Genomic DNA, 13,587 nt, shown 5'->3' with positions numbered 1-13,587 from the left:
CTAGAAGTGGAATCACTGGATCAAATGGAAGTTCCATACTAAATTTTTTGAGGAAAGTCTACTGATTTTCATAATGGCTACACCAGTTTGCATTCGCATCAGTAGTGTACTAGGGTTCCCTTTTTTCCACATCCTCCCCAGCACTTGTTTTTTGTTCATTTGTTGATGGCAGAAATTGTGAAAGCGGTGAGGTGACAGGTAATTGTTGCTTTAATTTCCATCTCTCTGGTGATCTGTGACGTTAAGCATCTTTTCATATATTTCTTGACCATCTTATCCACACTGCAGCCCAGGCAGAGCTGACACTGGATGCCATCAGAAGCAGATGCCCTTAAGTACTAGCGTCTGTTTTGTGACCTTAACTTTGTATAATGGATTCAATGGAGACAGGTTAAGGCATTTAGGGACTTGAACAACCTCCTCTAGACACATATGGCCGGAGGGAGACACGTGCCAAAAGTCTTGAATGAAGAAACAATGCCTGCCATTCAGAAAGAGCAAGTCCTGAACAAATATATGTATAACTCGCAGCTAAAGGAAGCCACGCAGGTGCAGGAGAAACAATCTTGCCCCGAAATCACCTCGCTCAAGGATACTTAATATACGTGGTGTGTTCTTGGGCTATTTGCCCCTAAATCCAGTCTTAGAGTCAACTGAGAGATACTGGATCCTGGCCTTGGAGCTTAGAAACTACATTACCCAGAAGGCCACGCATGGAGTGGCATCAGGCTGAGCCAATGGAGGGTCAGAGAAGGCATTTCTGTTTGGCCGCTTCTTTAGGGCGGGATCGGGAGTCCTTGTGGCTGGATTTCCTCTTCTCAGGTTTTTGGTCAGGCGGTGAGGTTTTCGGTGTCCGCACTCCCGTGAAGTAGGCCACAGAGTGGTGCTCCCCGTCACACAGCCCATGGTCGGAGCTTCCAGTGGTGCTCACAGCTCCCACGTGGGTTGAAGCTCCGAGTCGCCACACGAACACACGCCAGGGCCGGGTCAGGGACCGCCATTCCTGCAGCAGGTTCAACTCCCGCCGCTTCCGCTCCGCTCACCCCCCAGAGTGCAATGGCGGCGCCCCCGCTGAGGAGACAGTCTGAGGTGAGTTCGAGTCCCCCAGGCCCTCACCGCCTCCTCACACAGACACCACAGCCTGGGGAGGGCGGCTGTCCCGTCCTGCAGCTCAGTCCCGCGTGGAGGACCGTGAGGAAGGTGGAGGGGAGAGAGGAGTGTTGTGGCTTCTGAGGACACAGCAAGTGCAGGGCAGAGAGTACGGGGGTGACTTGCATCTGAAGGTCCCTGAGGATGTGGGCTGTGAGTATTGACGGAAAGATCAGAGGCTGCAGGGAGGACGTCACAGACTCATTTGGGGCTTTCCCGGCTGTGAGTCCATCAGGGGCCTTGGGTGGACCTGGATCCGGCTGGACTACAAGCTCTCTACACTACATCGCCCAGACCTTAAAAGGCATTGCTTGCTCCCCTGCCCTCCCCAATCCTTCCCACCCAATCAGGCTGCTCTGCTGAGGGCAATCACAGTGAGTAATTGGACTGTGATGAGAGCAGCCTGCACTGGCATTAGGGCCTGGTATCCACAGTAACCAGGGGCCTGGAAGAGGTTGAAGGTGCGGAAGGTGTGTAAGGAGTAGGATGGCAGCTCTGCTTTCAATTGTCTCCATTGTGACAGGTTGGCGTGACCTTTGAGGACATTGCCCTGTACTTCTCCAGGGAGGAATGGAGCCTCCTTGATGAGGGTCAGAGACAGCTGTACCTGAATGTGATGCTGGAGAACTTTGAACTTCTATCCTCCCTGGGTAAGACCCTCACTCTCGCCAGTGACCTGGACTTGGCTTTGCGATTTCCCAGGCCCCATCCCCCAGGGTGTGCTCTGTCCTCCCAGGTAGACTGTGGTACTGCTTGATTTTCCAATTTCCTGGATAGTTGCTGTCCTGGGGAGGGTTGGTCTGTTTCCACTGCTCCCTTCTATTCCTGAAGTCCCAATACTCCCCGCTGCACTAAATTCACAGGCAAGGACTTGTGGTTGGTAGTGTTACAGGAAGCCTAAGGGATTCCACCTTGATCAGTGAGGAAAGCATTTTCTATATTCCTGTTTGTCACTTGTACATTGTTTTTGAAGAATTCTTTCTATACTTATCCTGCTTAATAACTGTATTTTTTGGTTAAACATTCTTTGACCACCTTGTTTATATTATATATTCATTGATTATGACACCCAGGAGCACATTCTTGCATGTGTTTAATTTCGTTTTGCAGATGCAGATATTGCTCCCCCACCCCCGCTTTTCTACAAAGTCCATGTTTTTACGCAACCCTGCCTTCAGCAGGTCTAGTGCCACCATGTTTCTAGCAAGCTCAGATGCTTGTTACTAGTGCTTAGCAATAAAGTATTTTTAATGAAGTTATATCGAGTTTGGTTTTCACACAAGTCATTGCATTGTTATTAGCCTCCAGTATAGTATTAACATAACTTTATTATTCCCTGGGAACTCCAACTATTTGTGTGAATTTCTATCCATATCTCAATATTCACTTTTTTGTGCTGATCAGAACTGAATCCACAATCTCTCCAAGCGATTCCTTCATAGGATTTGCAAGTATTTTCTTCTGTTCTCTAGATTTCCTTTCATTTCATGTTGTTTATTCCCGTTGTGCTGTGAAGAAGCTTTTTTCTTTATTTGTTGCAGTCTGGACTGTGTGTGTTTTCTTTTTTGTCTTGTGGTTGGTGTCACATTTAGAAAATCATGTCATAACAAATCTCCAACACTTTTTCTCTAGGATGTCCTGAGGCATTTTAAGTTTTAGCGCTGATATTCAATTCTGTTACGCAGGTTGTGTTATATTTTATCAGTGGTGTCCAGTATTGTTGTGTTTCCATGTGAGTATTGATTTTCAGCAGCTCCATTCATTGAAGAAACTATCTTTCCCTTCTTCTCTGTGTTGCCGTTTTGACAAAGAGTACTTGAAAGTATGTGCTGGATTTACTTCTGTGTTTTCTGTTCTCTTCTGTTGATGATGTATGTATATATATATATATAAAATAAATATCAAAAATATAAGTCTTTGTTTTACTCTGGTTGCAAATATCAAAAAATTCCTATATCTGACAGGGCACCAGAGTTAAGTTCGGGTTTTTCAAAATGCTGACACGGCTAGCTCAAAAGGTTCGCCATTATTGTCCTAAGACAATGGTTCTCAACCTTGGCTGTACATTAGAATCACCTGGGAATCTTTTTAAAATCCTGATTTCTGGGCCTCATCCTCCAGAAATTCCGTTTCTTTGTTACTAATGATGAGGCCCAGAAATCAGGATTTTAAAAAGATTCCCAGGTGATTCTGATGTGCAGCCAAGGTTGAGAACCACTGAATTAGCAGGTGCTTCTCATTAATTATGAAAGACCACTGTAAAGAAAAAAGAAAGACCTTTTTCTTTTCCTTACAAATACCTCTACCACATTTAGATCCCAAGGATTTATTGACCTGAAGCTTAACTATGTCTAGGAGTCCAAATAAAGGAACACCAGCAATATGGGGGCATTCTGTTAAGGAGGATGTGAACAATGCATTAGCCAGGAAATAAAGCACTCATTAATTTTTCTCCTCAACTGATAAGTTCTTTTTTAATTTTATTTTTTACCTTATTGATTTCTTACAGAAAGGAAGGGAAAGGGATATAGAATTAGAAACATGAATCAGCTGCCTCCTGCACACCCCCTATTGGAGATATACCCACAACCAAGATATATGCCCTTGCCTGGAATTGAACCTGGGACCCTTCAGTCCACAGGCCACTGCTCTATTCACTGAGCCAAACTGGTTAGGGCTAAACCAACAAGTTCTAACTCCCCAGTTTGGAAAACAATGACAGCACATACTAAACCTAGTAAGCTCAGGGATCCTGGCATGCCATGGCCAATCTTAGGAACTCAGAGGCCAAAAGTAACCATATAACATGGCTTGAAGTTAAAACTTTCTAAGCAAAAGTAAGCCATAGGGGTAGTTATGTCCTAACCTTGTTTTTTGTTTTGTTTTGTTTTGCAAAGGACGATTTGTAGCTGATTGAGCCTGGCTATTGTGTTTTTGCATCTGGGATAACATACCTGTGGATTTTCAGAGAAATTTCCGTTTTACAGAATCTTAAGGGCACAATCTCCCAACACAGCAAACCACAGAGCCCCAATTATTATAGTTATTGTATTACATATGAAGTGTTAACTATTCTATAACATGTAAAAAGAAGTTTATGTCTATTTTTTTTAACTTTTTATCCAATCCCAGAGATTTCCCTCCTTAACTCTCTCCCTTAATTTATCACCAGTGCATTTCATATAACCCCCTTATGTCTTCTCCTTAGACTCTAATGTATAAAGAAGGTGCAAAACTGCCATTCTCCCACCTCAGTGTGTTTTCTTCTTGCTTCCTGGCAATGTCACAGGCTTGGGTCAAATAAACTGAGAAAAATTCTCCACAGGTTTGGACATTTCTTACAACAAAACCAAAAGCAATCCACTCGTGTGAAGCAGGAGAACTTTACATGGAGGGGTATCAGCATTTCCAGTGACACAACTGACGGAAGACAGATTTATAAACACAAATTTAGAGCAGACCCAGAACCCACCAAGGTAGAGCTTTCCCACTGCTTTCCGAGAACAGAAGTAAATGCTCAAGTCTCAGGTGACTTTGTTTTTATTGTTTGTGAGTGTGTGCATACTCCACAGGGAAGGATGTTTTTTCTTTCTTTTTTTTATATCCTCCCCCGCCTTCCCTTCTGAGATTCCGAATTCTGAATTCCACACTCTGAATTTACTCCATTCAACATTGTTTTTTTTTGTTACTTAGATTACATATATGAGTGAGGTGAAGTGTTATTTCTCTGTTGACTTATTTCACTTAGCAGGATGCTCTCCAGGTCCCTCCATGCTGTGTAAAAGGGGAAGGGAGGCTTCATTTTTACTGCTGCATAGTATTCCATGGTATAAATGTACCCCCGGGGACCTGTATATTTTGGTTAAACATTCTTTTGACTACCTTGTATATGTTATATATTAATTGCTTATGATATAGAGGAAGACATATTTTTGCATGTGCTTAATTGCGCTTTGCAGATATTGCTCCCTCACACCTCCGCTTCTACCAAATCCATGTTTATGGCAACCCTGGGTTCAGCATGTCTAGTGCCATCATGTTTCTAGCAAGCTCAGATGATTGTTACTAGTGCTTAGCAATAAAGTATTTTTAATGATGTTCATTAGAGTTTGCTTTTGATACAGAATCATTGCATTGTTATTTGCCTGCACTATGGTATTACAAACCTTTATTATTCCCTGGGAACTCTACCTATTTGTATGAATTTCTGTCTATATCGAAATATTCGCTTTATTGTGCTGATCAGAACTGAATGCACAATCTCTCCAAGCGATTCCTTCATAGGATTTGCAAGTATTTTCTTCTGTTCTCTAGATTTCCTTTCATTTCATTTTGTTTAATGCTGTTCTGTGAAGAAGTCTTTCTTTATTTGTTGCAATCTGGGCTGTTTATGTTTTCTATTTTGTCTGGTATTTGGTGTCACATTCAGAAAATTCTGTCCAAAACAAACCCCAAAACTTACTCTCTAGGTTGTCCTGAGGAGTTTTACGTTTTAGCGGTGACATTTAATTCTCTCATGCAGGTTGAGTTACATTTTATCAGTGGTGTCCAGTATTGTTGTGTTACATATGAATATTAATTTTTCCCAGCACCTATCATTGAAGAAACTATCTTTCTCTTCTTCTGTGTCTTGCAGCTTTGACAAAGATGACTTGAAAGTATGTGCCTGGGTTTATTTCTGTGTTTTCTGTTCTGTTGATATATGTGTCTGTGTTTCTCCACCAACACACTGTTGGCTTGCTTTCTCTTTGTAATAAATTCAAGTCAGGAAGTGTGATGCCATCAGCTTTGTTTTCACTAAGGTTTTTTTGCTATTCGAATTGGGGCGCGGCTACCGTGTTTTGGACAGGTTCAAGCCTTGGACTAATGACAGGGCACAGTCCTCTCATTGCCACGTGCAAGTTCCAGCTTGGAGGGCAGAGCTTTCCCGGCACAATTACAGCCAATACCTATAGTTTTAAGCTTGAACCTATGTTCCGAACACGTGGCCCCACGTGCCTGAGTGATATAGTTCAGGTGCATGTAGATGAGTAGGATTGAAACCCACGAGAATGTTGTAAACATCTTGATCACACCCTTACTTTGCCCCATGACATCTGCTATAAAATAAAGACACAGCTTGTGGGTGCTGGCGCTGTCTCTCCATCCGGAGCAGCTTCCCACTTAGACCCAGCTTTCATTCTCTTGTCTGTCTTTTCTAAGCCTTTCACCACCCCCAATCAGGGTCACTGAGCCATGCTGAGCCGGCATGGCACATAAGGCGCCCTGGGGCTGAGTATGCCATGGCCATGCTGGCTCGTGTAATTCTGGATCCGATTTGCCAGAATTTTGTTGAGGATTTTAGCATCTATCAAGGCCATTGCAACCTAGTGGGAGAGCTGCTGTGCAGGAGACACCCTTATGGAGCAGGACTTGCTTCAGTGGGGCTTTGGTGCTCAGTGACTCTGCCCCTTGGGTGTGTCGCTTATGGATGTGAAGAGTTGTAAGCTGCTATGGTATGACCCTGACCACTGGGTACACTGGCTCTTGGGTCTCCAGGGAGGTATAAAGTCAGCCACTGCCTGGAGCCACCTACCAGGATCTAAGAGAGACCTCCGGATTCCCTTCTTTCTATCAGGTTTGCAAGTGCCCTGATGAGGCCCAGCTGTGAAGGAAGGAAGGCTAGTGCTGGTGCTTCATCTTGGGACTTTTGTTGATAGATTTGGGGTTCCCTGACCCAACTGCAACTTGTTTGACAGATTTTCGCCTGAGGAAGGACAGGCCATGCATATACAAAAGCTGCTGCACACAGCTTGTATGTGCTTGTATATTGGATGAGGTGATACCTCAGGAAATCACCAGGGCGGAGCAAACCGAAATGGTTGTCAGTGAGCTGTGCAACCCGGTATGTCCCAGCATAGGTGTAATGATCTCTGAGAGCACTTTGTCTGGGAGAAAGCCACCCCCGATTTCCCACCCTGATACCAGTCAGTCCAGTGTCTCCTAGTATGTGTCTTCATTCGCTCCTCCCCCACAGGCTCTCCAGGCCCAGGAGGGTCAGATGAATCGGGAGCTTCTAAGTTCAGTTTGTGGTGTGGACATTGTAAGAGGAGCAGCTGGGTCTCCTGTAGCCTCTGTGTCCCTGAGCCCCATTTCGCACTGAATTTTACAGCCCGTAGTTCTTACTGAAGAGTGAGGAGAGGGAGAGAGAGAGAGAGAGGGAGAGAGAGAGAAAGAGAGAGAGAGACATCAATTGGTTGCCTCCCACATGTGTCTTTATTTATTTATTTGATCTATTTCAGAGAAGAAGACAAGGAGGGCAATTGAAACATGAATAATGAGAGAGACTCATTGATCAGCTGCTTCCTGCACACTGGAGATTGGGCTGGCAACCTGTGCATATCCCCTAACAAGAAATAGAATTTTTGCCTCCTAGGTAATGGGTTGATACGCAATCACTGAACTGTACGGCACAGCCTTTATGTATTGATTTTCGAGACAGGTAGGAAGACAGAGAAAGAGAGGGAAACATTGACCTGCTGTTCTACACATCTAAGCATTTATTTCCTGTCCCCTACATGATGGGTGTCAAACCCACAACCATGGTGCCTCGGGACCACATACTCAATAGCTGAGCTACATGGCCAGGGCTCTGAATTTGTTTATTAATTTCAGAAGCTCATATGGGATCTTGACAAATTTCTCTGTGGAGGGTCATGTCATCTGCTAACATCAGCATCTCTTATGATGCTTTGTGGTTCATAGTGTCAGGTATAATGTCTTATTTTTCATTTCTTTTTTCATTTATTTGAGGCTTGTTTTTGTTTTTTTGCTTTAGTCTAGCTTAAGGTTTGCCAATTTTCTAGGTTTTAGAAAAGTACCTGTTAGATATTCTTTATTTTGTCATATCTCCCTTTTATTGATGCTTGTTCAAATCATTATTGTTTCCTTCCTTTGCAACCTTTGGATTTACTTGCTTGTTTTGTGCCTAGATTCCTGAGATGGCAGGTTAGGTGTTTTCGGGTCTATTTTTATAATGCAGGCATTTATCCCTATAAAATTTCTTTGTAGAAATGCATTTTATGAATTTTATACATGATTTTTGATAGGTTGTCTTTTTATTGACTTTGTCTCTAGACTTCTTGGAGTTCTGTTTTGTGTTTGGCTACCTTGATATTCTTTTCTATTTATTTATTATTGGGTTCAGAAAGAGTGGAAGAGAGATGGCTCAAGAGAGAGGGGGGAGGTAAGGGAGGGGGAGAGAGAGACAGAGAGAGAGAGAGACAGAGAGAGAGAGAGAGAGAAAGATCAATGTGAGAGAGAAACATCAATGTGAGGGAGAAACATCAATCAGTTCCCTTCTCCACACAAGATAACTGGAAATGGAACCCATATACTGATATGTGCCTTGACTTGGGAATTGAATACTCCACCCTTTAGTACATAGGATGATGCTCCAACCTACTGAGCCATATTGGCCAAGGCATTTTGTGGTTTATAAACATAAAAATTTCCAGTATTTTTTGAAGAACAGGCCAGTATGGTCAATGATAGCGGAAGCACAATGGCTGCTGGAGGTAACTCTGACCCTTCTTTTGAGTGTAGGTATCTTCAAATATGTTTGTTTCCACAGTCTTTCCAGTCATTCTTTGTGTACACTTCTCCTCTGTTTTTGTCTGTAATACTGTTTTTCTTCATCGTACTCTTATCCCCATTTCCTATGGGGTCTTCTTTCATGGATAACACTTATACTTGGATGGGGGAGATGCCCATATGTCTGATCCTGTCATCTTTTTCATGTCACTCACAGGTCTTTTGTCTGAGATCTCATGTGTCCTTCGTTGACCACTTCCTATGGGGTCTTCTTTCATGGATAACACTTATACTGGGATGGGGGAGATGCCCATATGTCTTTTCCTGTCATCTTTTTCATGTCACTCACATAGGTCTTTTGTCTGAGATCTCATGTGTCGTTCGTTGACCATAGTGTTAACCATCCAACTTTTCTCTTTTTTTGAAGATTGCATCATTTATCCCATGCAATGGCTCAAATGGGATTTAATGGGAAGAAACATTTGTGCATCACAGAAGAATAATGGGAGACTTTATGAATGACACAGTGGTCACACAGGTGGTCTTGCCTTGGTGAAGGGTCATTGGGGAAGAATTCATGGCCAGCCTTTTTTACAGTCATAGCTAGAAAGCCAGTGATTTGTTACAGTTGCCCATTCCTTACCCAATTATGCTTGTTGGTGCTTATTGTTGATGCTTTGCCAACTATTCAATTCTAATAGTGATCATTTTTACTCAGATTCCCAGCTCACGATACCTTTAACCTCTCTGGACTTTACACCTCTGCTTCTTTGACAGGTCTCTCTTTACTGCAAGCCAATGTTAGTCTATGCCTGTAGCACCTTGGAGAGCACACATGTTAATATATTGACATTGTATATCCTGTGCTCTAATACAATTAATTTTTATGTCTTCGAGCAACTTGAAATTATTCCATACAGACTCACATGGTCAGAATGTAAGGTCTTAAAGGAAACCGTTTGTGCGGGAACAATGAGTAGAGTCTTCCTGTTTTCTTTGTATCTTATGCTGAGCTTCTGTCCCTCTCTTGGTGAGATTTTCATCATCTACTGACTTTTTGGTCCACGTTATTTATAACAGCAATTTCCTCTGTGTCTTACTCACTCATTTTGAAAATCTTTCTAAGGAATCATGCCTTGTCAGAACAGTTAATCATTCGTGTTGAAGATGTTCTGTTTTTATAAGGTCAACATGTACCTCACCAGCTTTTCCTTTTGTTCAGGTTGCTGCTGTGGAGCAGAGCATGTGGAGGCACCGACGGAACAGAAGGTTTCTGTTAGAGTGTCACAGGCAAGGAATCCCAAGGTAGCCTTGTCTTCCCAGAAGAGCCACCCGTGTGAGAGTTGTGGGCTCGTCTTGGGAAACATTTTCTACGTGCTGGAGCTGCAGGGAACACAACATAGACAGATACTGTTGAGGTGTGGGGCATGTGCAAAATGGTTTTACTTCAGTGTAAAATTTCACCAATGGCATGTGAGAGAGAAGACTTTCATTAGAGGTGTGGACAGCATCTCACTTTCAAACAGCTGCAGTTTCAATGTGTCCCAGAATTGTTTAACCTATGGAGAGGTTGGGCAGGGTGTCCTTACTGGGTCAGGACATCTCCACCTAAAGGCTCCTCAGACTAGTGACAGTACAAATGCTATTTCAACCCGTGGGATGATGTTTCAAAGGAGAAAAAATTGTTACGCCAGAAAAGAATGTAAGAAAGACATTAGTTACAACAACATGTTTATTCAGGAAAAGGGTGTCCATGCTGCAAGTCGATGTTTTGTGTGCTCTGAATGTGGGAAATCTTTTACAAAAAACTCACGCCTTCATTATCATCAGAGAATTCACAGAGGAGAAAAGCCTTATCAATGCAGTGAATGTGGGAAAACTTATACCACTAACACCAGCCTTCGTAGTCATCAGAGAATTCACACTGGAGAAAAGCCTTATCAATGCAATGACTGTGGGAAAACTTATACAACTAACACCCACCTACATAATCATCAGAGAGTTCATACAGGAGAAAAGCCTTTTAAGTGCAATGAATGTGGGAAATCTTTTACAAGGTCCTTTGGTCTCCAATATCATCAGAGAGTTCACACAGGAGAAAAGCCTTATAAATGCAGTGAATGTGGAAAATCTTTTACCAGTAGCACTGCGCTTCATTGTCATAGGATGTTTCACACAGGAGAAAAGCCTTTTAAATGCAGTGAATGTGGTAAGTCTTTTACAAGGAGCACTCTTCTCCATTATCATCAGAGAGTTCACACAGGAGAGAAGCCTTATCAATGCAGAGAATGTGGGAAATCTTTTACCTTGAAAGATATCCTCTGTCGTCATCAGAGAGTTCACACTGGAGAAAAGCCTTATAAATGCAGTGAATGTGGCAAATCTTTTACCTGGAGTAGTACGCTTCGTAATCATCAGATAGTTCACACTGGAGCAAAGCCTTATAAATGCAGTGAATGTGGGAAATCTTTTACCTGGAGTAGTGCCCTTCGTCGTCATGAGAGGGTTCACACTAGAGAACAGCCTTATAAATGCAGTGAATGTGGAGAAACTTTTACAACTAGAAGCCATCTTCAATATCATCAGAGAGCTCACACTGGAGAAAGTGGTTACGAGTGCAATTGATGTGAGATATCTCTCAGTCTAATTTGTACTTTAACTCTGCACAAAAAAGTCCAAATGTGAAAAGTTCTTAGATGTGTAGGACATGTAATTTCTTTTTTTAAAAATATAGTTTATTGATTTTTTTACAGAGAGGAAGGGAGAGGGATAGAGAGTTAGAAACATCGATGAGAGAGAAACATCAATTGAGCTGCCTCCTGCACACTCCCTACTGGGTATGTGCCCGCAACCAAGGTACATGCCCTTGACCGGAATCGAACCTGGGACCCTTCAGTCTGCAGGCTGACACTCTGTCCACTGAGCCAAACTGGTTAGGGCGACATGTAGTTTCTTAGTTAGGCTTTAAAAATTGGATAAGAAAATAAGTGGGAAGAAACCAAGATGGCGGCATAGGCAAACACTAGAAATTGCTGCATCGCACAACCACTTAAAAAATGCAACTGTAAGACAAAATGGACATCATCCAGAACCACAGGAAGTCTGGCTAAGTGGAAATTCTACAACTAGAAGGAAAGAGACAAGCACACTGAGACTCAGAGGTGTGGGGAACCGACATAGTGTTAAGCCTCGGACTGACCTGTTGGCAAAGTCACAAACAAGTCCCTGTTCGGGCACCATATGTTATAAATGTTTCCCTCCATATCCCGCGTGGTTCAGGGTTCAGGATCTGGAAGAGGAGCTGCACACAAATGAAAGAGAAAAGACAAGAGATAATTTGGGAATATTGGGGGGCCAGGTGGGTAAGTCCAACTCAAGAGGAAGGAGTTCCACCGGTGCTCAGGTCGCACCAACCATTTTATAGTCAGAGGTAAACAAGGTAGTGGTTACCATAGTTACACTGTTCTTGTGAGTTTCACTTGTTTTGACCATAGTTACACTTCCTGCACTTCCCTCAGCCTTTTAGCTTCCCAGATAAGATCTAGGGAGTGTTATAAGTTTAAGTCTAATTATCCTAAGAGGACTGTGCCCTCTAAGCTGGGACTTGTTTGTGACTTTCCTAACAGGTCAGTCTGAGGTTTAACCCTATATCAGTTCCCCACACAGAGGAGGTGCGGAAGTGTGGAGGTTCAGAGGCGCACATGGAAAGGGCTGGCAAATGAGGACATGGTTGTCTTTTTCAATCAGGAGGAAGTCTCAAGCTCCAGAATGCTCTGAACTCCAGTTTCGGGTGAGTCTCTGGGGATCCAGACTCATACAGGGAGAAACTCCTGCACTTCCCTCAGCCTTTTAGCTTCCCAGATAAGATCTAGGGAGTGTTATAAGTTTAAGTCTAATTATCCTAATAGGACTGTGCCCTCTAAGCTGGGACTTGTTTGTGACTTTCCTAACAGGTCAGTCCGAGGCTTAACCCTATATCAGTTCCCCACACAGAGGAGGTGCGGAAGTGCGGAGGTTCGGAGGCGCACAGGGAAAGGGCTGGCAAATGAGGACACGGTCGTCTTTTTCAATCAGGAGGGAGTCTCAAGCTCCAGAATGCTCTGAACTCCAGTTTCGGGTGAGTCTCTGGGGATCCAGACTACAGGGAGAAGAAACTGGACTGTCTGGCATCGGTCAGAACTCGAGGGTGGCTTTCTCTCAGAGGTGCTTGCAGCGATTACCGAGACACTGAGACCCGGGGCCTCTTAGGGCAGGGCTGAGGAGAGGATCAGCCATAGCTGTTTGCTCTGCCCTGTTGATCCCCTGAGACCCCACCCCACCCAAGCTGTGCATAGAGACTTTTGCATATGAAAGGCCTGGCCCTTTGCAATCTGAAAATTAATTAACAATCTGCACCTGGGTCAGAGAGACTCGGAACTTCTAAAAGAAGGCCCATGACCCCACAGCACCTTGTATTACTTCACAGCTGGGCCTCATCTAGGTACCTCCAAACCCCAATCAAAGAAGAGGAATTTGCAGATCTCTCCATTCCTCCTGCTGGGTAGCCTTGGGCAGAGGCTAAATTTGCACCTCCTTAGAGATCCATAAGGGACACACTCAGGGGGGAGACTCAGTGAGCACCAAAGCCCCACTGAAGCAAGTCTTGCCCCAGAAGGGTGTCTCCAGAACAGAAGTTCTCCCACTGCAGACACAGCTGATTCTCACAGCCAATTGGCCTGGAGGTCAATTCCTCCCAGTGATACCTACAACAAACCAGGCTTAACTACAACAGGACTGTGCAAAAAGCCCATAAAGGGGTGCACCAAGAGTGTCCACCTCAGGTAATTGGGGAGGCTGAGCCACTGGTCCCTATAGGACACCTAAAAA

General features: G+C 43.7%; 1 protein-coding gene across 1 annotated transcript in view; it reads left to right on the top strand.

The window, feature by feature from the left end:
- The first annotated feature begins 612 nt into the window (after nt 1-612).
- The window catches only part of LOC106725258 (zinc finger protein 587-like), a 30,586-nt gene continuing 17,611 nt past the window's right edge, over nt 613-13,587 (top strand). The window contains exons 1-3 of the mRNA XM_014535753.1: nt 613-1,089; nt 1,673-1,799; nt 9,944-10,219. Of these exons, the coding sequence (XP_014391239.1) occupies nt 1,057-1,089; nt 1,673-1,799; nt 9,944-10,219 (436 nt within the window). The 5' untranslated portion in view covers nt 613-1,056. The remainder of the gene's footprint in view (nt 1,090-1,672; nt 1,800-9,943; nt 10,220-13,587) is intronic.

The sequence above is a fragment of the Myotis brandtii genome, unplaced genomic scaffold, assembly GCF_000412655.1.
Source record: "Myotis brandtii unplaced genomic scaffold, ASM41265v1 scaffold150, whole genome shotgun sequence".
NCBI classification, from domain to species: domain Eukaryota; kingdom Metazoa; phylum Chordata; class Mammalia; order Chiroptera; family Vespertilionidae; genus Myotis; species Myotis brandtii.
Note: the sequence above shows the minus strand (reverse complement) of the source record. Positions and strands in the feature narration are given on the sequence as shown.